General features: G+C 37.6%; 1 protein-coding gene across 2 annotated transcripts in view; it reads right to left on the minus strand.

Moving 5' to 3' along the window:
• PARP8 (poly(ADP-ribose) polymerase family member 8) overlaps window positions 1-26,134 on the minus strand; it is a 188,573-nt gene that overhangs the window by 81,417 nt on the left and 81,022 nt on the right. For both annotated transcript variants that reach the window (XM_068990449.1, XM_068990450.1), the window contains 2 exons: window positions 8,536-8,573; window positions 320-409 (listed from right to left, as the gene is read on the minus strand). In XM_068990449.1, coding sequence (XP_068846550.1) covers window positions 320-409; window positions 8,536-8,573 — 128 coding nt within the window. The remainder of the gene's footprint in view (window positions 1-319; window positions 410-8,535; window positions 8,574-26,134) is intronic.

Raw genomic sequence — 26,134 nt, forward strand, 5'->3', positions numbered from 1 at the left:
TTCATGCAATCTATGTTGTGTTACGTTTTTTAAACATTCAGTTTGTCTAGCAGTATTGTTATGCATGAAAATATTTTCACAAGCAAATATCAACATAATGTGTTTGAAGGGGACTTTTTTAAAGTACTAATTTATGCATTTAAAAAACTGTTGAGAAACAAACTAGTGATGTTAAATAGAAAATTTGCACGGAGAACCAGGCTTATAGATTCCAAAGATAAATATCTATTATATAGGTTAAAAGAAACCAAAGAACAAAGCTACCTACAATCAACAAAATATTAACCAGGAACTTAAGAAAATAGTGTATTCCCATTACCTGTTGCTAGTCGATGAAAAATTACTGGAATTGGCTCTGTAGTAACTAATACATCTTCATCATTTTCTGAACTTGAAACATATGTATTATCTGCAAAGAAATATAGACAACTAACGGCATAGTAATTTGAAAAAGTACAACCTTTATTAAAAACGATTAAGGAATAGCTACATCACTTCCAACACTCATGAGGTACACACTATTATTCTGATTTAATCTGGAAAAAAAATGAAGGAAATTACAGGTTTTCTTGCACATTAATAATGTACAAATTAATTATAAATGTTTTCTTTAAAGATGCTTGCATCTCCTGGAGAAGCACAGACTTTGGATAGAGACTATTCAAACACATGTCTAACATTTCACGCAGTAATGGATCATTTGGAAGTGACTGGTTGCCTCAACTCACAGAAGAACATCCTTTGCAATATTGGTATAAGTCTATGGTAATATCTGGGCTTCCCTGATAGCTCAGCTGGTAAAGAATCTGCCTGCAATGCAGGGGACCCCGGTTCCATTTCTGGGTGAGGAAGATCCCCTGGAGAAGAGATAGGATACCCACTCCAGTATTCTTGGAATTCCCTGGTGGCTCAGACGGTAAAGAATCTGCCTGGAACGTGGGAGATCTGGGTTCTATCCTGGGGTTGGGAAGATCTCCTGGAGGAGGGCATGGCAACCCACTCCTGTATTCTTGCCTGGAGAATCCCCACGGAGAGTGGAGCCTGGCAGGCTATAGTCTATGGGGTCGCAAAGAGTCGGACATGACTAGCGACTAAGCACAGCCCAGCACGTGATAATATCTGGGGCTTCCCGGGTGGCACAGTGGTAAAGAATCTGCCTGCCAGGTAGGAGACATCAGAGTCGCAGGTTCAGTCCCTGGGTCAGGAAGATCCCCCAGAGGAAGAAATGGCAAACTACTCCAGTATTCTTGCCTGGAAAATTCCAGGAGGAATCTGGCAGGCTACAGTAAAAGGGGTCACAAAGAGTCAGACAGGACTGAGCACAGCACATAGCACACACATGTTATAACAATACACAGTTGCTATATTTTTTGCTCACTGATGATTACAGGGCATCTGTGACACACAACTATTCAACAAAGAGTTAAATAGACCATTAAATAATGGTCCTAAAATATGCTCATCAATGATGCATAAAAATGTAAACATATATATTTAATGAAAGTATAAAATACATCCAGCAAATATTAGAAGCCTGCATCAATTTCTGCTAGGAGAAATGAGTGTTCAGATGACTTATGAATATGTGATAAAAGAAACTTGAGCCAAGTTTTCATAATATTGTGTCAGTGCAGTGAGAGCTATCAAGCTAAGTCATTATTTCCAAAGATATATCTGTACAGTTTTTAGGCCTTGAGGAGTGAGTAAGTGAAAGTGATATGTATTCACAGCGTAGCCACAAAAGACTCTCAGAGTTATAAAGCTTTAAGTTATTTAGGAAGGTGAGAGGAGATGGGGGTGGGCTGGACTGGAAACCAAGTAGGTTTGCCTCATTACTTTGTTCTAATTACAAATTTTGCCTTATTTCTTTTTCAACTAGCATCTAGGAGGGTGTGAGACTTCTGTGTTTATCTAGTGAGATCCCAGATTAAGAAACAGATTTTATATGACTTTTAATTACTGTCTTGTCATATTAGGTGAAACTTTGCTTATCTGAAGTCTCTTCTGTGGGTAACCTCACACGTTCAAGTGAGGATCAAAAGCTGCTCTAAACTCAGTTTTTAAATTTCTTAACCCTCATTCAGAGCCTCACTGATTCAAAGTTATTTGTATGGAATCAATTTAGTTAGGCTTTCCCCATGCACAATGGATTCCTTGAAGCAAACTTGTGAAGAAAAAGAGCATTAAAACAACAGAAGCAACAGCTAACCACCAACTAGAAGGAAACATACAGAAAAATTTGTAAAGTGGACACAGTATCATGGAATATCTTGGTGTCATGGAATGAGGAGGTTTCTGCTAAAGCATCAAGAAGCAAATAAATTAGAATTTTCTGTTTAAGAAAACAAGGAAGTGAATAATTCAGTTTAGAGGATCAAATGGCTTACAGGAAGTGAGGTGTGAATCAAGAGAATATAATTTGGTCAATAAATGTTGCATAATACTAAAAGATAGGATTATGCATTCAACAAAACATTTTTAAAGAGATTTTCCACTGGTTTGTATTTTGATTAGTATTTAAGCATCAGAACACTTCCCATTTCTGCTTTTGGTTTAATTTACCCAAACCAAAATGTTTTCAGTTTTAATGGATAACAGTATGCATTAAATCACCATTACAATACAACAGACCAGATCACAGAGGAATATCCAGGTCAAGAAGAGAAATGGAAGAGCAGACAAAGCACTTCAAATCTAGACTGCTACCAATTAGCTGTTGATCTCTTTAAATCTAAGCCACGTTCTGCTTAGTTATAAAAATGAAGAGGTTTGCTGATGGGGGAGCTTTGAGGAGCATCCCAGCTGTCTGAATGGATTCTGTGTTTTCTTTTGTTGTTGTTGTTTAACTAACTATTTTTAAACCTTCCTCAAACTATTTTGACATCTGTAATAATACTCATCTTTGTTTAGACGTAGGAAAATAGTACACAAAAAGGGTAAACAATGCATTTAAGGTAACAGAATGAGTCAGTGACAGAGCGCTTTCAAGCTCAAATTCCTTCTTTGCAATTCTCCTACTTGAGTCTAGGGCTGACAATTTCTTTTCTTTCTAAAAGCTTATGGCTCAGATGGTAAAGCGCCTGTCTGCAATGCAGGAGACCTGGGTTTGATCCCTGGGTTGGGAAGATTCCCTGGAGAAGGAAATGACAGCCCACTCCAGTACTCTTGCCTGGAAAATCCCATGGACGGGGGAGCCTGGTAGGCTACAGTCCATGGGACTGCAGAGTCAGACATGACTGAGTGACTCCACTTTCTTTTCTAAAAGCTTCTAGGGACAATTAGGTTCTTTAATGTGTACATTTTGTCGAGAACCTATATAGATCCTTGTTAAAGGCTGTTACCAATATGAATATTTTCTCTTCTCTTCCCTTCCCTGCCAGACTATGCAAGCATGACTGGAAATTCTGTAGACAGAGGACAGATGAGTAGAGAGCTATGAAAACACGTGTTTTTAACCACTGCTTTTATTCTATTTCATTCTATTTCTAATTTAAGCCATCATGTAACTTCATAAAAATAATTACAGATAATAACTGTATTGATTTTATAACATAATCTGTATATTTCCCCCATATATGATATTCATATAAACCATCCAACCCAGTCAATTATCAATATCATCCTTATTTTAAAGATGAGGAAACCAAGAGTCAGAGAAATTAATTCACCCAAGTTATTTAAGTAATTAAAAGTTTACACATAGTGTAGTAAGTGGTGAAACTGTCTGAGTCCAAACATCAATGCTTTGCTGTTTTTTTTAATATCAAAAACTAGAAAAATGAGAGAATTCATACCCTCCAGTAGGCAAGCGTCCTAATTAAAGGTGGTAACCCACAAGAAAGAATTCTGCTGGTCTGTCACAACAGAGTCACAACCTATGATTTGTAACATACATGCATGTGTGCTAAGTTGCTTCAGTTGTGTCTGACTCTTTGCGACCCATGGACTGTAGCCCACCAAGCTCCTCTGTCCCTGCTATTCTCCAGGCAAGAATACTGGAGTGGGTTGCCATGCCCTCTCCAAGGGATCTTTCCGGCCCAGGGATCGAACCCAGGTATCCTGCTTGACAGGCGGTTTCTCTACCACTAGTGCCACCTGGGAAGCCTGATTTGTAATATAATTAACTTTAAAAAACAGAAAATTGTCTACAGTATAAACTCCATGAAGAAGTACAGATAACCAGAAGGCTGCTCTATTTCTTCACAATTTTGAAAAGCCAATATATATATTGCATTTATATACATGTCATTTTGTATACCTAAACCTTAAAGACCCTCTAAATTTTCATTTTCACAAAAACAAACTATGAAATGAATTTCAATAGATGGCACAGGTAACTTAATAGGTTAAATTATAAAATAGCAAATCTGCTCCTAAGGAAATAAATAAGATGGTATAATCTTGAATTGGGAACATTATGCTGATACATGTTCATAGGATAAAAAAAAAATTCTGTACTGCATTTTCAAACTTAAATGCAGAACTTAAGATAATCATTAAGCCATAAATTCAGAAAAAGTGGGGGGGGGGGGAAGCCTGAGGAACAGTATCAGAAGGAATTAAGAAAAGTACTATCAAGATTACTGAATTTAGAAATTAGAAGCAACATAAAAGAGCTATTTGTTTGAAATAATTTTAAAAATAGACAAACATTTTAGAAGAAAAACAAATGGGGGGAAAGACAAAAACAAATATAAAATAATATAAATAAGGAAGGGGAAATAATCACAGAGATGCAGATTTTTAGATTTAAGATTGAATACTATTTAAAAAAAAACTTATTGCTAAAAGAAATTTGGACATTTTTCCAACATAGTGAACCTTCAGGAAGAACACATGTTAAAAAATGGCTAAAGAAATAGAAAAAAAAAAAAAAGAAGAAGAACAGATCACTAATCATGGCAGAAAAATATAACTGCCCTAGAACAATCTCTAAAAACATACCAGGCTCAGACAGATTTGCTAGCAAGTTCTATCAAATGCCAAAGAGCAGTTTAATCTCTTCAGCAATCTGAAGTCTTTAATAACAGAATATATGACAAAATACACATAACTCTTATAGAGCAACATTAAAATATCTGCTAATATAAACTTGTCACCTTTTGTTCAGAGGAGAAACCATGTATGATACCTCATTTGATGCCAAACAAGAATTGGATAAACTGCAAATATTCTTTCTTTACAAAGAAAAAGCTTGGTAAATGAGAAAAGGAATTATACCTGCTTTTCTGAAAGCGACTAGAAGCAAGCTCACTAATTTTGAGAAAAGGAAGGAAGCTGCCAACTTTCATATTTATTATTAAAAATCATTCTGGAAGTTCTGGCTAGTGCAAGAGGAGAAAAAATACAGGTATGAATACTGGGAAGGAAAAGCAAGCATCTAATTTATATATATATTTATATGAAAAACCAAGCATATTAACTGAACTCCTAGTACAAATAACTAGAATTAAATTTAATAATGGGGGAAATATTATCACAGTAATATTTACTTTGAAGAAAGCTCCATAAAAATACTGCTACTACTTCTTCTCCAGAAGTATCTTCAGAAGTGACAGGAATCAGAACTGAATTAGAGTCTTGGTTACCAGCAAAACTACACGGCCTTGGGGAATATTTAGCCTCTCTCGGCATACTTCTTCATATATAAAACGGCATGATAACACTTGTTCTGTCTATACATAGACTATATTTAGAATAAATTCAATCATGTATATGAAAATACTTGGTTCTACCCCCAAATTCGCCGATCCTCTCTCTCCATCTTCATGTTTTATTTATATACTTTTTTAATAAATTAAATTATATTGGAAATTCACTACTAACTTGCTTCATGAATAAAATTCAATTTTAAAAAAGCACCAATGATAACCAATACTTTATTTTCAATTTCAATTTCTATATACCGTAGTTCCAAGTGGGGCTCTTGTATGATGAGAAAAACCAGAATGATACCCTGTGGCCACAAGAGGGAGCTAAATATTTGGTTTCCTTAATTAAAGGCACCGTCATATTTCCTACCCTACAGAATAATTCACTTACTGTCTTCAATTGGGCTTTGATTTGTGGCATTATTTCTATCACCTTGACTTAAAAGTCCTGCATCACTCATGGCTGACATCTCTAGAAGCTACCTCAGATGAAACACACGATAATTATATTTACAATAAAAAGTTGAAGGCAGGAGGAGAAGGGGACAACAGAGGATGAGATGGTTGAATGGCATCACTAACTTGACGGACATGAGTTTGAGCAAGCTCTGGGAGTTGGTAATGGACAGGGAAGCCTGGTGTGCTACAGTCCATGAGGTCGCAGAGAGTCGGACACGACTGAGCAGCTGAACTGAACTGAACTGAACAATAAAAAAGTAGGGCTTTTATTTTCCTAACAGTTAAGCAAACATTCAGCATCAAAAGCATACTATATCATAAGGGAGAGGGCTGATTGCAAAATCATCCGAAAACTTTTTTTCTTTATATAGTTCATGTCTTGGTTCTTCCAATAATATCTGCCTAGAATACTTCTGATACTGTTATTAAAAATAGGTATATATTTAATAATGAATAACTCTCCTTATAAAATTGTACAATAGTTTTATAGAATGCTATGCTTAAAATATATGGAGATCATAGCAAAGTAACTGTAAGGGAATTTGTGATTTATGAAAATTATTTTTAAATATTAAATTTGATCTTACAAAAAGGTTAAATGCAGAATGTAAATTGCAGCAGAAAATACTTAGGTTAAAAGCTAAAGAAATAAATTTTACAATATTCTGACACCACATTATTAACTAATTATTTTTTTAAATATTTAAAATACATATAATCAAAATTATAGCGATCTCATTTTATACAGAAATTATGATCTCAATATACATAGTAAATGAACAAAATAGTTAGATTTAAATAGGAATTAGAATTATGACTTTAACTTATAACACACATAGGTCAGTTTGGTAATCATCAGATTTTATTAGGAATGAATACTGGAGTAAAAAGTATATATATGAAATATAAGCAGATAAAATGTGCTAATCTTTTCTACAGTGTATGATAAACAATAGATTCCTGCATTACACTTTTTGGGGTAAACTGTGTGCTTAGTTGTGTCTGATTCTTTGTGACCCCATGGACTGTGGTCTGCCAGGCTCCTCTGTCCATGGGGATTCTCCAGGCAAGAATACTGGAGTGGGTTGCCATGCCCTCCTCCAGGAGACATTCCCAACCCAGGAACCGAACCCATGTTTTCCACATTGAAGGATTCTTTACCATCTGAGCCACCAAGGAAGCCCTGGAATACCGGAGTGGATAGCCTATCCCTTCTTCAGGGGATCTTCCTGACCCAGGAATCAAACCAGGGTCTCCTGCATTGCAGGAGGAGTCTCTACTAGCCGAGCTACCCGGGAAGCCCTTATCAAGACAGTTTCGATCTTCACTAAGTCTACAGTGCTCATGCTCTTACTCAAGATAAAATTATACATATCATTTGTGAGAAAAGAACTAAAGATAAACAAATTTTGTTCATATCTTCAAATTATTATGACAAATGTTGGCAAACACACCCTGGGCTCTGGTGAGATTACAGTGAGTCCAGAAAGTAAGACTGCACATGGCCTTGAAGAAAGACACTGGTTTGATGCATAAAAAAATGAATCTATAGTGATCTTACATTCTGCTTTTTATGCACAAGTGTTTGTGGACCTAGTAATCGATTTCAGGACACACAGGGAGGACAGCTGCGCATACGTAACAAAGCCTAGTGCAGTCTAGCGGTACGGTCCACGGGCTCTGGACTATTGGGTTCAAATTACAGCTCTTCCCCTTAATAGCACTGTTATCATTCATCTGTAAAATGGGGCTATTATGGTAACAATCTCATAGGGTGGTTGTAAGCATTGTTTAATTATATATACACTTAAAGAAGGCTTCCCTGGTGGCTCAGATAGTAAAGACTCTGCCTGCAATGTGGTAGACCTAGGATCGATCCCTGGGTCAGAAAGATCCACTCCAGTATTCCCGCCTGCAGAATTCCACGGACGGAGGAGCCTGGAGGGCCACAGTCTGTGGGGTTGCAAAGACTAGGACACAACTGAGCGTGTTATCACATACACATAGACTTAGAGAACTTGAGAACGGCCTGTTATTTTCAACTATTACTATTACTTTTAGCTATTATTTTAGCTGTTGCTCCTGCCTATTATTTTTAGGTTATGAGAAACCAAATGATTTCCCCAAACCAACAACTAAACCAGTTTAGAGAACCTTTATTTTAACCATAATGAAGTAAGTACATAGGCTGGCACTATCCTATGGGCTTAAAAAAGAAAGAATAGTTTTCACAGGGAAACTATTTTGATTCTGGACTACATCTCAAGTAAGACATGTACCTAGCAGGCAATCAACAGAATTATATCTTTAAGTCTTCCCCTGACAGTGATTCACCCCTGGATATATTTAAATACATTTCACATCTCCAGAAATATGCAAAGGAATCATGGCATAAATATTTGTAATAAAAAGAAAAGAAACATACCTGGGTAATCTTCAGATACATGTACTGAATAGGATACACTGTTAAAACAAGGGGCGGAGGGAGAGAAAAGACAGGCTCAAGTTACTACTAAGGTAGACATGCTTTTACACAGTAAAAAAACAACCTCAGGTTACTCACTAATTTATACAGACACAAGTATAAACAGAAATCAAGATGGATTAGAAAACATCTTTGATATTTGACACAGGAATCTTACAGATTTTTTAAATACATGACATAGTAATATAAATCTTTTGTGATACTTTTTTTAGTATAGCTAGGTCTTTTTATCTCAGCAGTGTCTAACATTCAGTTCGTTATAACCATGTGCATTGTTTGTGTAGGTTTTATCAAATCATCTTTTCTTACCAAAAATGAAGTATTCTCCCATGTAGTATGGCACTTAAGGATCTAAACATTTATAAATTTAAACATTTATTTTTAATATTGCCTTTTCATAGTATCTTGTGCTTTTTGAAACAGGTCCTTTAAAGAATTAACAAAATGATGACAGTGTAACTAATAGGTATTCATAAACCTATCTCTCATCATCACCATATATAGTAAATAAACTACATCCTGTACTCAGAAGGATTGGGTTGTTTTAAAAATCACTTTTAACAACTCCATTCTCGGTAACCTCACTGTTTCTATGCACTTATCTCATGACACATGGGGATTTGTCATACTTTGTTTATTCTCTTTTATCAACTAGATTGCAAGTCACTTGAAATTAAGGTCCATCGATATTTGTATTTTCAGCACAGTTACCTATGCTAGACACATATGCATGATATTCAGCACATATTCAGTATTAGCTTTTTGGATGGATCAGTACGGCTGCCACTTGTCACAGAAAAGTCAAAACTGAGTTCAAGTTCAGCCAAAATAACTACCTGTTCAGACCAAAAATGATCAATTGTCTTTGAAGAAACTTACAGAATACAGACCCTACATAAAGTATCATTCACAAAGTCAATACAGCCAAATTACTTGACATATTAACAAAAAAAAAAAAAAACTTGAACCTACTTCAAGAAAAAATTTGACTCGTGTATGAGATTAGCTCTCAATAATGTTAAAACAGTAAATAAGTATGGTTAAGGATGTGAAGGAAAATCTAATCTCAAGAAGAAACAAATACAAAGAGACAATCAGGGTCTTGTGGGACACTAACAAAATAGCAAATCAGAGCTTTATATAATCGGAGCTTTAGAAGATGAAAAGAGAGAATAATGCAGAAAAATAAAGCTGAAAATCTCCAAATTTGGGTGAAAGACATAGACATGTAAATTGAAGAAGCTCAGAAAACTCCAAACAGGATAAGGGCAAAGACATCCACTTCCAGGCACACATAATCAAACTGCTGAGAAACAAATACAAAGAGAAAAATTTCACAGAAGAGAAACAAAGGACACATTACATACAGGGAAATAAGAATCAATGTTAAGTTTTTGTAAGAAAGAAACTACAGAGGGGCTTCCCTGGTGGCTCAGAGGTTAAAGCATCTGCCTGCAATGCAGGAGACCTGGGTTCGATCCCTGGGTCTGGAAGATCCCCTGGAGAAGGAAATGGCAACCCACTCCAGTATTCTTGCCTGGAGAATCCCAGGGACAGAGGAGCCTGGTGGGCTATACAGTCCAAGGGGTCGCAAAGAGTCGGACATGACTGAGCGACTTCACTTCACTTCACAGAGGACACAGGACAGGAAAAAAGTAGAGCAGGGGTGGCGGCGGGAGGAGGGGACGGGAAGCAACAGCTATGAACCGAGAATTCTTTATCCAGGCCATAAATCTGTCCAAAGTGAATTTTTCAGATAAAGGAAAATTGTGGAAATATGGCTCAGCAGACTTAAAGTATAAGAAATCCCAAACAAAGTTCTCCAGGCTAACTGAGAATTAGAATTTCAAATACCCAGAAGGAATGAAGAGCACCAGAAACTGTCATGCTTTGTTTGACAAAATATAATAGACAGTATTTCTCATAATGTTTTAAAAATACACATGGGTGTTTAAAGTAAAAATTCTGCACTGTGTGATTTATAACATGTAAATGTAGTACCCATGGCAGTCACCGAATAATATGCGGGAAGGGTTAAACGGTCATATATAGCTTCAAGGTCCTTAATCTTATGGGAAATGGTATAATATTAACCCTAAATAATACCTCTAAGAAATTGTAAGAAGATACATTGTAATTCCTAGAACAAGCCCAAAACAAGATTAAAGACAATAATAAATTACATGGAGTTTTAAAATCATCCTGGAACCTTTAATCCCAAAGAAAGCAGGAACAGAAGAACAAAACACAAGGATAAATAGAAAACAAATACTAAATGGTATGAATCCCACCATAGCAAGAATTGCCTTAAATGCTGATGGACTAAACACACTGAATAAAGGGCAAAGATGGATAGATAGATTTTAAAAAGCCAGATCCAATTCCATGCTGTCTTTAAGAGATCCACATTAAATAAAAACACAGGTAGATTGAAAAATTTTAAATGGAAAAGATATACCATGCAAACAGTAAGCATAAGAAGACTGAAGTGTTTAATAACAAAGACATCAAGACAGACATGAAGATATCATTCATAACGCTATCATTCATTAATCCAAAAGGATTAATGAATTAATCCAAAGGATTAATCCATCAGGATGAAGGCACAATAATCACAAATGTGTATGTACCTAATAACAGAGCTTCAAAACACGTGAGACAAAACCTGACAGTATTAAAAGGAAAAACAGACAATTCAACATAGTATGAGAAATTGACAGAACCACTCCCCTCCAAAAAAGATCATTAAAGACACAGGTGATTTGAAATACATTTTCATAGAAAATTACAACCACAAAAGATATTCAAAAGACTATCTTTTTCTCTTTAGATGCACATGGGTAAAACATCCACCAAGGTAAGTCACATACTGGGCTGCAAAACTAGTCCTAATAAATGTGAAGGCATAGATGTTCAGGGTTCACTAGTTTATACCCTGGTCTTCCTGGCTCATCTTGTCCTTAAAACACTAAATCTTAAGTCCTCAAAAAAGCCACTGCCTTTTAGAATTTGTGACTGGACTCTGTTACCTTCGCCACAGGCAATGCAACTCTGCCAGTCAAGCCCAAGTCTCCAGGACTCCACCAGTCAAATCCCTGGCATGTTTTTCTAGTCCTTAGAAAGTAATTAGTCAGGGACAAGAAAGACTAAATAAAGAGGACAGTAGGAAAGAAAGATGGTTAATATGAGACCAAGCACTGATATGCTGGTTCTTTCATAAAGCATATTTAATTGTTCAATTAATTCAAGAAGCATTTCTTGGTAACTGCTAAAAGTCAAACACTGTGTTAATCCCAAATAAGATTCAGGTAGAAAAAAAACATGACTAAATTATTAATTCAGAGGGAAACAAAGAATATGAAATATAATGAATATGACAGACCAAAAAATCTGCATATTTTAAAGCACATCAGACTTTTTTTTTCTATTTTTAAATAATTATAGAGTCACGTGAAGTTACACAGATAGTGCAGAGAAGTCTCATGCTTCCCCACTGATTACATCTTATGTGCCGATAATACAACATCAAAAGGAGGAAATCGACACTAGTGTTATGTCATTTGTTCACATTTGCATCATGTACCCACTATCGCAAATCAAGACAGAACGATTTGATCACTCAACATCTCCCTCTTTAGAGTCATACTTATTTGCCTTTACACCTACATCCCTAAACCCAGGCAGCCACTAATCAGTTCTCCATCTCTGTAATTTTGTCAGTTCAAGGTTATTATTATGTAAGTGCAATCAGAGTATGAAGCGTAGCAGTATTTTAGGTAAAATTAGTATTTCGAAAAGATTACTATGATTGGAAACATTTAGGATAGACTGAAGAGGAGAGGGATTGAATTAAGTAATAAAATATGAGCAAACATCAGCGGGGAGGTATGTAATGGGAAGGAGAAGCAGGAACAAATGGCAGATGCTGGACCCCAGCCAAGAGCCCAGCTTTGGGCCCTGAATCAAATGCCAAAAATTAGAAGATAAAATAACCTTGCCTCAGACAAGCTGGAGGAAATATATACTATGATCCCATGTGAATTCATCTTCCCACAATTCATTTCCTTACAATGGAACGATACTATGTGGAAAGGAAATTATGGATGACCAGGGCAAACCTTTATCTGGCAGTACTATGTGACAGAAGCCTGGGAATTTGCCAAAGATTATGCTCAGCACTGAGCTGAATTGACTCCCAACAGCTTACCATCTCAACCTATGGCACTTGGATTCATTTTTCATCCGAATCAATGTTTAGAACCAAAAGGAAGTCTTAGTACAGTCCCATGTCTATCTTCAACTAGGGAGACTGCTGTGGTTAGGCCAAGCAAACTGGATCAAATTCCAACTTTGAGCTGGGTGGCATAAGAAAAGTAATTTCTATACACTCAGCTCCCATCTCTTTTCAGTAAAATGGGGGAATCCAGATCTACCTTACCAGCCCGCTGTGATGATTTAATGGCTTAACAGGTGTAAAGCCCCCAGGACAATGCCAGACACTAGCAGCAGGTGCAGAGTAATTTTAGCTTCCAGTACAAGCAGTGAAAATTTACAGAAGTGAAATTTTACATGAATGAATGTTCTCTGGGGAAATCAATTTGTTCAAAATCAGAATACAACGCATTTTTTTTCAGAGACCAAAGCTACCATGGGTGATTTTATTTTATGGTTGTATTATCCTCATGATATTAGAAGACATTCCCATGTTCATGATCATGCCTAATTTTTCAAATACAAAATAGAAAACAAAAGCCCTACAAAATGATTCATCAGCTCCTGTGATGTATAGCATCTTCAGGGTTGTACACCAGAAGGAAAATCACTAGGGCTGTAAAATCTGAATCAATTTCACTTACAGAGTCCTTAGGGAAACAATCTAATAGAAACAGACATGGATGATTAAAGCTAAAGGACCTAATAGGTAGGGCTAAAAAAAGAACAAAGAACCAAGCTTAAATAGATATGAGAGTAAGTGTAGCAACATGCAGTACATAATAAATGTTAAAGCAAGCCAAAAAAAAAAAAAGAGAGAGAGAGAGAGAAGTGAAAGTGAAAGACGGTGAGCATGAGAAGGAAGAAAAACTTGGAGCAAGCTCTGAAATTTTATTTTTAAAAAGGCCTTCAGATATTTGGAATTTGCTCAATTACAAATATACTGAGGTGCTTTGACAGAGAAGTTCAAGTCCATCGATAGGTATTTGGCATATACTGAATGCACCATACTAGGTTCTTAATATCACAAGTTTAAAACTACAATCTATAAGTTATTTGTATTATCTCAATAATTTTTTAATAAAATGGTTGCTTCTGCCTCTTATTGCTCTGACAGCATCTATCCCAAAGATACCTTCAAATAGTCAAGAGCCTCTGGAGCAGTTCCTGGAAGAGCCCTCTTGGATGTTAAGTATCTACCTAATCTTGTACTTTGTTTACATATTTGTTTACTCCTATAATTAAATTGCCAACATCCGCTGGATCATCAAAGAAGCAAGAGAGTTCCAGAAAAACATCTATTTCTGTTTTATTGACTATGCCAAAGCCTTTGACTCTGTGGATCACAATAAACTGTGGAAAATTCTGAGAGAGATGGGAATACCAGACCACCTGACCTGCCTCTTGAGAAATCTGTATGCAGGTCAGGAAGCAACAGTTAGAGCTGGACATGGAACAACAGACTGGTTCCAAATAGGAAAAGGAGTACATCAAGGCTGTATATTGTCACCCTGCTTATTTAACTTACATGCACAGTACATCATGAGAAATGCTGGGCTGGAGGAAGCACAAGCTGGAATCAAGATTGCCGGGAGAAATGTCAGTAACCTCAGATATGCAGATGACACCATGCTTATGGGAGAAAGTGAAGAAGAACTAAAGGGCCTCTTGATGAAAGTGAAAGAGGAGAATGAAAAAGTTGGCTTAAAGCTCAACATTCAGAAAACGAAGATCATGGCATCTGGTCCCATCACTTCATGGCAAATAGATGGGGAAACAATGGAAACAGTGGGTGACATTATTTTTCTGGGCTCCAAAATCAATGCAGATGGTGATTGCAGCCATGAAATTAAAAGATGCTTACTCCTTGGAAGGAAAGTTATGACCAACCTAGACAGTATATTAAAAATCAAAGGCATCATTTTGTCAACATAGGTCCGTCTAGTCAAGGCTACAGTTTTTCCAGTGGTTATGTATGGATGTGAGAGTTGGACCGTAAAGAAAGCTGAGCACTGAAGAATTGATGCTTTTGAACTGTGGTGTTGGAGAAGACTCTTGAGAATCCCTTGGACTGCAAGGAGATCCAACCAGTCCATCCTAAAGGAGATCAGTCCTGGGTGTTCATTGGAAGGAATGATGCTGAAGCTGAAACTCCAATACTTTGGCCACCTGATGCGAAGAGCTGAGTCACTGGAAAAGACCCTGCTGCTGGGAAAGATTGAAGGTGGGAGGAGAAGGGGACGACAGAAGATGAGATGGTTGGATGGCATCACTGACTCGATGGACGTGAGTTTGGGTAATTCCAGGATTTGGTGATAGATAGGGAGGCCTGGCATGCTGCAGTCCATGGGGTCGCAGAGTCAGACACGACTGAGCGACTGGACTGAACTGCTCTCTAACACCACCTTTCCCTCCTCTGCCGTGTGCTTCCAGCTCTCCCATGCAGGTCACCTGCATGCCTCCCTCCACCAGGTTAACTCATGCCGGCCATTCTCTGCTCCCAGCCCTGGGCTCTGAGTGCTGCTGAAAGGACAGAGGAACTAAATCTAGTGGCACACCACGTGGAATATGACGCCAGCTACGCACAATTAGCTCAGTGGCCCCCAGAGCCCACCGCTCACACACTCCTTTGCTGCTTCTTCTCTGTAGTCTTTTCAACCCCCCACATCTTTCCAACACCTTCTAACTATCAATACTTGCCCTTTCACAATGCACATTAAGATACAACAGACGATCATACGGTTACTCCCTCAAGGCATTCTCTCAACTGTTTCTCCACCAACCACCTACAGGCTCATACTTCTCTTCTGACATCCAGAAAGAAGGAAATCTCCTTCCTTTTATCTAAGGCTAACCCATCTACATGATTTATAGATCTCATAAGCTCACAGTCCATTTGGTACCTTTCTCGATTAATTTAACCTAACAATGACGTCATGTCAAATTAATCAAAATTTGTAATTATGCAACTGAGAAGAGATCTGCCCACAAAGATATTAATGGTAGTACCATTTAAAAAGAAAAAGTGCCCTCCAAGCCATAAGTGCCAATAATAGGATTTTACCAACTATTACATACACACAATGTGATGCCTGGCAACTATGAAAAAATAATGGTGTAAAATAATATGTAATGAATGAGATAAGTGTTTCTGATATATTAAGGTACATACAGAAAAATCAGACTGCTGTAGACATATTTTCGTTAAAAATGTATAAATGCATGTCTACACAGATAGAAACATGGCTTGAAAAATAATGACAAACTTGAATAGTTGTTATCTCTTGGTAATTGGATGAAAGGAAACTCTACCGTTTATATTGTTTTGATCCTTATGATAAATGTATACTGTGTAAAAAGGAAAAACCTAGTAATGTTTAAGCTCTCCTTTTACCTCGTAGCCTTTTTTCATCTACTTTTCTTCTTAAAGTTAAGTTTTTATAAAGAATAATCTAACCAGTCTTCACTAGCTATCAACTTTACAGGCACCTTAAAATCTGGCTTCCACTCTTACTGCTCCACCAAAATTCTATTTCTCCAGGTCACCGTCACCCTTTTTTATTTCTAGTTATTTTCTTACATGAATTCTCAGATGCAGTTACTAAAAACAAAGATATCATGAAACCCTCCTTCCTTGGGTTTTGATCTCCACTTCTCCCTGGGTCCCTGCTTGCTTTTGATGTCTCCTTAATCGCTTTCGATATTTCACATTTCATGTTGTTTTTGTATTTCAGTGCTTTCTGCTCTATTTTTTCAAATGAGTAATCTCAACTACATCCATGAGAATCTCCCACCAGCCAGAACCAAAAGACTCAAATATTCCCACTCTCTAAATCAAGCAGGCAGCTTCTTTTTTCTTTTCTTCACATTTTCAATAGGATATTCTGCTAGCAAATTAAACCCAACACATACAAAACAGAACTCATAGGCTTCTTTACATGAATTTTCAACTCAGCAGACTAAATAGCAAGAAATTCAGGGCAAATAGGAGCAGCAGCTGCTGTTAGGGAACTAGGGACCAATTTACCGCTTGACCATATTAGGGCATGAGCCCCTTGGCCACCTTCTGGAGCAGGAAAATTCTGATTCAGTAGATCTGAAGCGGAACCTGGGAGTGTGTATCTATACAAAGCACCCAGAGTGATTCCGATGAAGGTAAGCTCTGGATCTTGTTTTCAAAAACATGCAAATACAGGTCCTATAGAGTAAAATTCTAACTCCTTAGCATGTCTTCCGAGGCTCATCATGATCTGAACCATAAGTTCCTAACTAGCCAAAACCCTCACAAATACTCACAGACCTTAACATCCAACCACATCAGGTTCTACCATTCCCCAGACAGGTCATCTTTTTCACACAAATGAAACTGGTTCCAGACTGCTGGGCTCTACCATTACTAACTGTGTGACAGACAGCTAGGTAACTAACCCTTCTCTGCCTCGGTTACCTGGTCTGTAATACCCATCTCTTAGGGCTGTTGCGAGGAGTAAACAAGTTAACACATGTAAAGCACTGAGAAGAAAAAAAAATGACATCAAAGTCTTCTATAAACATTAGTTGCTTCATTAATAATATTATTTCAATGATTATTACTTCTATACATAGACTTATTTTCTGAGAACACACCCCCTCTCCCCTCAATATTCAATCTCAAAAGCAACTTCCTATGAAACTTCAAAAACTCGGGCAGACTTGGGTGTTTTTTCCCCCATGTCCCACTTCATCTTGACCTTAACTGTCCTTAGAGTAAAGGTACAGACCAAACATTGTCATCTCCAAACCCCCACGGCTCTGCCACGGTAACTCCACAATTAAATAAATTCTGAATAAATGAACAGATCACATCTTTTTCCAAAATTACTTGAAAATAGACCATGCCATTCCTAGACAGAATACCTACCGTGTAGTAGGCAGTACTCAAATATTCGATAAAAAATCAGATCAGCAAATGCAGTAACCAGTGGTTCTCCCTGTGGGTACACACCACTGTACAAGTGCCAGTCGCTTTCATCACATTCCTTTCACAGGCTTTTCATGATGCAGGTTCTGAACACCCAACTCATGGGTATTCCCTTTTCATTTTCCAATCTATACAATGAGGGTTTGATACTTAAAATTATTACCAGACCTGACAGCATGAGCTAAAATTCAGTGACACAGTATAGGAGAAGATCTCTGAGATGCTCTGAGAGATGGAAGCAACAGTTATGTTCATAAAAGAGTAGACATGTTAGCTTTTCAAACTGATCAGTAGTTAAACTATTTTACTTGCCATGAGAATGCTACACATGAAAAGTCTTTATTTAACTTACTCCTACCTTGAAAGTATGGAAGAAGGAATGTCAGTTCGCCTAGAAAAAAGAGGCAGGGGTATAGAAAATGTTCCATGAAAAGAATAAGCATGCTTTATCCAAGGCCTTCAGTGAAAACCCTGTGAGCGTATATGCCCTCCCTTCTTCCATTCCACTCAACATGAAGACACAAACAGGTTGCTCTCACTCCAGAACAGAAGGCTCATCTTTCCCACCAACGAAATACATTGTTGATACAAGGCAATTTATACCACACTTTGTTTGTGTGTGTTTGTGCGAAGTCAATTCAGTAATGTCTGACTCTTTACGATGCTATATACTGTAGCCCACCAGGCTCCTCTGTCCATGGGATTCTCCAGAATACTGGAGTGGGTTGCCATTTTCTTCTCCACAGGATCTTCTCGACCCAGGGATGGAACCCGATCTCTTAAGTCTCCTGCCTTGGCAGGCGGGTTCTTCACCACCAGCGCCACTAGGGAAGCCCCCTTTACAAAGGTTAAAGGGTGAAGATGCTTGCCCAATAAACACTGAGTTTCTCAATAATAGGGCTTCCCTGGTGGCTCAGAGGTTAAAGCGTCTGCCTGGAATGCGGGAGACCCGGGCTCGATCCCTGAGTCGGGAAGGTCCCCTGGAGAAGGAAATGGCAACCCACTCCAGTGCTCTTGCCTGGAGAATCCCATGGAGGAAGGAGCCTGGTAGGCTGCAGTCCATGGTGTCGCAAAGAGTCGGACATGACTGAGAGATTCACTTTCACTTTTCTCAATAATATGCATGTTCCCATTTTCAAAGCTTATTTTGATAATCTTTAAAGTTATACTTTTAGCAAGATCAAAAGTGATGATGCTTTTTGCTTGACTTTAAGGAAGTGGCTGAGTCAGCAATTTTCTATGCTTAAATATTACACTATCAGTTGAAGGCAGGAGGAGAAGGGGACAAAAGAGGATGAAATGGTTGGAAGGCATCACCGACTCAAGAAGCATGAGTTTGAGCAAGCTCCAGGAGTTGGTGATGGACAGGGAACCTGTTTGCCCCATGGGCCGCAAAGAGTCAGACACAACTGAGAGGCTGAACTGAACTGATAGGCTTAATGTTTAGACTTGTAAGTAAATCATCTTTTCAACAAGGATGAACTTGAAAGACTTAAATCCAATTTTGATTAGTAACCTAGATGCATCCTTTATTTACAGTATTAATAAATTATACAGTAAGAGCAAAATCATTTTTTTATACTGCCTTAGCTTAAAAAAAAGCCAATAGCTTATTTAAATAAAGTTCTACTTCTCTCTTTAATCATAACCAAAAATAAGAGGCGATTACAATTCCAACAAGACATGAATATTGGACAGAGAATGCCAGGTCATCACCATTAAGTTTTTGTTGTTCAGTCTCTATAGTCATGTTCGACTCTGTAACTCCATGGAATGCAGCCAGGCTCCTCTTTCCTCCACTGTCTCCCAAAGTGCCCTCAGATTCACGTCCATTGAGTCAGTGATGCTATCTAATGATCTCATCCTCTGCCACTCCCTTCTCCTTTTGCCTTCAATCTTTTCCAGGATCAGGATCTTCTCCAAATGAGTTGGCTCTTCGCATCAGGTTAATTATATATAACTACTACCTGACACCTTCACTAGATTATATATATAATTTCCATATTTCTTCCCTCGAAGTCTAATGTTTAAAGTTTTCTCTTCTGCAAAGTTTCCAACTATAACTAATTCAATACTGTTTTGACAAATATTCACTAAAAGGGAGATGGGCTTCCAAGGTGGCACCAGTGGTAAAGAATCCACTTGCCAATGCAGGAGACACAAGACACAGGGATTCAATCTTTGGGTCAGGAAGATGCCCTGGAGTCAGAAAGGGCAACCCACTCCAGTGTTCTTGCCTGGGAAATCTCATGGACAGAGGAGCCTGGTGGACTACAGCCCATGAGGTCGTAGAGTCAGACACGACCGAGGACACATATAAAAACCTTTATCATCACCATTTTAGATCTAAGCTCAAGTTACAAATGGTTTTGAAGTTTAAAGGTGCTACAAATTATTTGCATAGCATGACAAGGCTGAAAAGTTGAGCATGATGAAATAATTCTGTAACTGAAGCAAGGCTTTGGAGAGATAGGAAAACATGTTTTAAGAAAACATTATGAATACTTGGGAAAATACCTGTAATAAATATTAAGATATTGCCTCATCAACTTTCTCCAATAGTTAAGGTACACAAAATCAGTTCTCTCTAAGATACCTGCTTGTGGAATATCAAGTACAATTCTTAATACCATCTGAAGACCCTTCAGGATCCAGCCTATCTCCTCCTCTCATCCTTTTGCTTCTTCACTCTCTCTCTCTGTGCCCTGACAAAGAAAGGAAAGAAACCCAAAAACCCTCTCTCAGTTCTTCCCCGTGCCTTGTTCCCTCTGTCTGGAATTGTCTTCCTCCTCCTGTTCCTTTTTGCCCAACTCATCCTCACCCTTTAGATCTTAACTCAAATGTCACCTCCTAGGAATAAGCTTTCTGATCAACCTTTCCAGACCTGGACAGATCATTCAGAACAGAGCAGTTGCCCAGTTTGTAATTATGCCCTTATTTACGTGATGTGAACATTTGCTCCCCCCCATTAAATCTGTGAGATTAGAAGGCATCTGCCTTCCTCATCGTAATTTCTCAGCACCTACCATACACCTAGCACCTAGTAGGAACACTGTCATTATCTGTGGAATGAATGTTTACTTCAAATGAATACATCTTTTTATCTTCCAACTCAGAATAAACTTCCTCACAACATTACTTAGCAAATATGACTCGGTTTACAACCTGAAGAGCGCAGGAGAAAGAGCATGGACTTTAGAATATGCCTTTACCAAGCCACATGAACCTGAGAAAATTTAATTGTCTAACTTTCTCCTGCTTCTCTGTTAGGCAAGGTAATATCTATTTTCTAGTCAGTCTTGTCAATGACAGTCACATGGAAGATGTGACGTGGAAAAAAGAAGCTTGTGGCATGGGAGGAGATGATCAAAGAAAATGATTTTTCAACTTCCTCCCCTCTCCCAAAATTCAAGCATGAGAAAATGTTTAGTAAGTCTGTAATGGACATCCACAAGGCCTCCTAGCTCATTGCAAGAAGAAGTTCTTGAACTTGTAGAAGGAGAATCCCTTCTCTCAGGCTGATCAGAATTGCCGATCCCTCTTTCAAAGTAGAAAAGAGAAGTCACTAGCCTATACCTTGGCATCAGTGGTTGGTTCAGAGTGATTCGTTCAGAGTAAAGCCTGGAACTTTTATTTAATGGTTTGGGAAGTGACACTTGCTCCTCCTATTTGTGGATAAGGAAGCATATAGCCATAGTTTCTTTTGGTAGACTCCTAAAACCCATGGTGAATAGACAAAGGCAGAGCTTAGAAAATTTCAGAGACAGAGACAAAGGCAGGACTCTGATCAAAACAATCTTAAATCTCATTATCAATAAACTTCATGGCAGGAACAAACTTTTACAGTTAGCATAAAATAGTTTTGTTTCTTTTGACCAAAATCATCTTAATTTGAACATGGATCTATTAAACTGCTTGAGTTATTTTAATGTAAACATGTACAAGCTATTTAAATTAAAAACTAACAGACATTTGGGTTTTTCCAGGTAGCTCAAACGGTAAAGAATTTGCCTGCAATGCAGGAGACCCAGGCTCAATCCATTGGTAGGGAAGATCCCCTGGAGAAGGACATGGCAATCCACTCCAGTATTCTTGCTGGAGAATTCCATGGACAGAGGGGCCTGGTGGGCTACAGTCCATGGAGTCATAAAGAGTCAGACACGACTGAGTGACTAACACACACACAGCGAATATACAAGTGATTTATTTAGGGTTTTAAGTTATATTTATAATTTTAATAGAACATATGACCTGAAAGCAACTGTAATACATTAGATATTGTACACTGAAAGCTGCAAGCAATTTATCTTTTTCTGTTTGTCAAAGATTTCTTTCAAGTATAACATTTTTTCCTTTGTGGTAAAATGATTTTTTTTAGTCTTTCATGGACATTTATTATTCAAATACTACATGTATGTAAAATTGGATTTGGAAAGCTGTAGTCCTATCCATTGCTTTTCTCATTTCTTTCTGGACTACAGCCTTTGAGAAGTCAGCAGGAGACTGAAACAGGAGACTTTCAGACTGTAGAACAGTATTTCCTAATGCTTGCTAAAATCAATTAGCCTTTCACTCTTCATTAAGCTTTTGAAAAATGATTTGTTCTCACAAGATTAATGTGGAAAGTATAATTATTTGAAAACAAGGGTAATGTACTTAAATCTGACATATTTTGACCACAAAGTTAATTGATTACTAGATATTCAATTAGCAAATGCAATTCATTCTGAAGCCAGTGAATATGTAACTAAAAGACAGCCTCAAAGTAACAAATATTTAACACAAAGAGCACCATGTGGATGGTTTAACCAAGGAAAAGTGGCGAGTTTAACAAACCAGTTGCAATCAGAATACCTGTTTTGAATATATGTCTAAACACAACATGTGGATTTTTCTTGTAAGCAGAAGGCCAAGGCAGACTCTACTGACCTCAGATCCAGTGAAACAAGAATGACATGCAATCGAGTCAAGTGATGAGGAATATTTAATCATAGCTATCTGTTGAGATACTGTTGTTTCTGTTTTAAATTTCTATTTTCTATCAAATAGATAAGGAAGAGTTTCATCTTTCTTCTTTCTTTTTGAGTGGTCTCTAACTTTCAGGTTTGTAGACACTGTTTTTAGAAACTAAAATGAAACATTTAGAAAAAGCATCTAGCTCTCACTGATCCTTCCAGAATTCAGAAACTCCTAATGAGTCCCCTTATGTTTCATGACCATAGTTATTTTCACAGCTTCAATAAGAATCTGCCTCTCTTCTTTACCAGGATATTACTGGACAAAGCCATTGTGTAACCAAAGCTATCCTGAGAATATCATATTTCAAAATGATTTTCATTTAATCAGAAATGACAAGCAACTACTGAGGGACAAGAATTGACTTTTATACGGAACTAATGCTTACAAATTTCTGCCAGGAAAACTGCTCGGCTGGTAGATTCCCAGAGTTACAGCAGGTGAGAAAGGTCATTTTCTGGCAGGACCCAACTAAACAGCTATTCATCCAATTACATAGGTACTGAAAATGAAATCTGTTGTAATGTGTGTCTTGGTTTTGTTTTTCCAGCCTCAGAGAAGCAAATAATAGAGGCTTTACAACTCCAATCTAAGATTTCTTATGAAAAATTTTGGAAGGAAGTTAAATTCTATCACCTTAATAAAACATGATTCTAGATCTACACACTCAAGGAGGCCTCTGTGGTCAATTAATGCTCTTGTTGATGTTTTTTGTGATGAAGAATTACCTTTGGAAATTACTTATGATCAGAGGAGGAATACTATAGGAAAAGGTGTCAAAAACATGAAAATGGGCCAAAAGAATTCTGAGAGTTTTCCACTGGAATGATGGGCATTGTTCAGTGGGCCCTGCAAATGAATATCTGATTCCCAAGGGATTTCTGATCACCTCAGCTATTTTTCTACTCTACAGGGATAAGAGTTAAGCTGTTTAAAAAGAAAAAACTGATCATAATGCAAATAATTTGTTTGTGGCATTACAAATGAGTTTTTTTCTGATAAAGAACATGTATATCAGTAAATCAAACATCTGTACCTCCAATTCTCATCTGAATCATGTGAACATAAAGAAGCTTCGGCGTTTATAAATGAAGGTCTCTTTATTTCATATTTAGGTGTTAAAATAATAAAGGCAACTTCATAAATACTGTACACTTTATCTAAAGTACTTTTGGGTCATTGAAAAGTTAGAAGGAACTAAAAAGTTCACGAACAGGGAATGGTTAAATAAATAATGGTGTATCTCACTCACTGTTGTGTCCCATGTATGCAAGTTAAGTTGCTTCAGTCATGTCTGACTCTTTGTGACCCCAAGGACTATAGCCCCCCAGGCTTCTCTGTCCATGGACTTTTCCAGGCAAGAATACTGGAGTGGGTTGCCATTTTCTCCTCCAGGGGATCTTCCTGGCCCAGGGATAAAACCACTGTAGCCACCTGGGAAGCCAGGGTCCCAGAAGCTCAGATTATGCATATTGTATCTTACGATGCGGGCTTCCCACATGGCTCTAGTGGTGAAGAACCCACCCGCCAATGCAGGAGACATAAGAGATGCAGGTTCAAGCCCTGGGTCAGGAAGATGCCCTGGAGAAGGCAACGGCAATCCAATCCAATATTCTTGCCTGGTGAAGCCCATGGACAGAGAAGCCTGGCAGGGTGTGGTCCACAGGGTTGCAAAGAGTCAGACACAACTGAAGCAACATAGAACACACGCATGCATCCTAAGATATGCTCAAAATATATGTATAGCTTCCCTGCCATGGATATATACTGAATCACTCTTAAAATGACAGAATAAGTATTTTATGTCTTATCAAAGATAAACCATCTAAATCCAATTAACTTAAGTCTGTTTATAAGTCTGATTTTAGGTGACATGAATAACAGTGTCTTTCTCTCATGGAACAGACTTTTTAAAAAAAATATATGAAATAGATTAAGAGAAATAACTTGGCCTATAATGTGTCTACATGAAACTAATCATTGTTGTGGAATTTTATTGTACTATATAATGTCCTAAATGAGAGAACATAGGAGTCACATTGCCTGTGTTTATTATATATACATGCAAAGGGTTCAAGTACCTTCATCTATAATTCAACATGCTCAAAATCATGAAAATATTACACTTGATATTTGCAATGTTGATTATAATATCTGAACAAACAACAAAAGGCACTTGAAGATCTTGAAATTTCAATATTTACAAGCCATGCAAATATGTTTAAATAAATTACAGAAACTATTCTGTTTAGCTAGCTCCCCATGAGCCACACAAATGTACACTGGAGTACTATTACAGCACTAGCAAGCGAGAGGAGCGACCATCAATCTGACTTACAAAAATATTCTTCCAATCACTACAAATCCTTCATGATGAATTTCCATTGTAGTAATACATTACAGTGATACTAATGATATTGAGACTCCAGAATACAGTTTGTCTAACACATGGGTCTGCATAGACAATCTTTTGAGGATTTCAATTTAGGATGGGCAGAAAGATCTCACTCTCTTAGCTTCCCTTTCCAGGCAATGCCTGGCCAAAGAATGAATCTGTGTTTGGGCATCCTTGATTTGGGTGCTGTGAATTCACTGAAGAAAATGGGAAAACTCCAGCACCAGTGGAAAGTCACTTCTCTTTTTCTAAAAAGTGAGAAAACTCTTCATCCCAGGTAAGTCAATGAAAAAGTTTCTCACAGCAAAGAATGCAGAGAAAAGCAAAGCAGAGAGGGAGAGAGAGAAAATGAGAAAGACCATTAGCTGTCTTTGTTCAGTCAATCTGCGATATTATAGAAAGTGTACACTAACTGTCCTGGGAACATTGCAATTTGGCTGGGAATTACACAGTTCTAAGGACAGAAAAAAAGGTAAATACGTTAGTGACATATTGACTTGTTTGAAATGACTGTGATTATTTCTGCAAATAATTCACTTACATGCCTCCTTCTGTTACCATGTAGAACCATGTATAATTATGATTATTATGATTAATTTACTCATCCAGGGACAGCCTAAGGCAAATGAAGAACTAGATTCTCTGCTTCTGCACCATCATGAAGGCCTTTTCTTTTCTTTCTTCCTTTTCCTTTTCTTAAGAAGGCCAGTGAAAAGGAAAATGAAATTTCCGTTATGAGAGTTCCCAACCCCCAACTCTACTCAAGATCCAAAACAAATTTGGTCAGTTAAGTTCATTTTCATTAGTGAAGTTCTCAGTTACTGTACAGAATGTGCGTGAAGTAAGGAAACGCTCTGCATGGCACAAGGCAACTTAAGGAAGGCTTCTGGAGGTAGAGATCACACTTGAGAATACACCAGAAGCTGATGACTACTACAGATTTAAGGAAAAGATGA

This window comes from Capricornis sumatraensis, chromosome 18 (assembly GCF_032405125.1).
Source record: "Capricornis sumatraensis isolate serow.1 chromosome 18, serow.2, whole genome shotgun sequence".
Classification (NCBI taxonomy): Eukaryota; Metazoa; Chordata; class Mammalia; order Artiodactyla; family Bovidae; genus Capricornis; species Capricornis sumatraensis.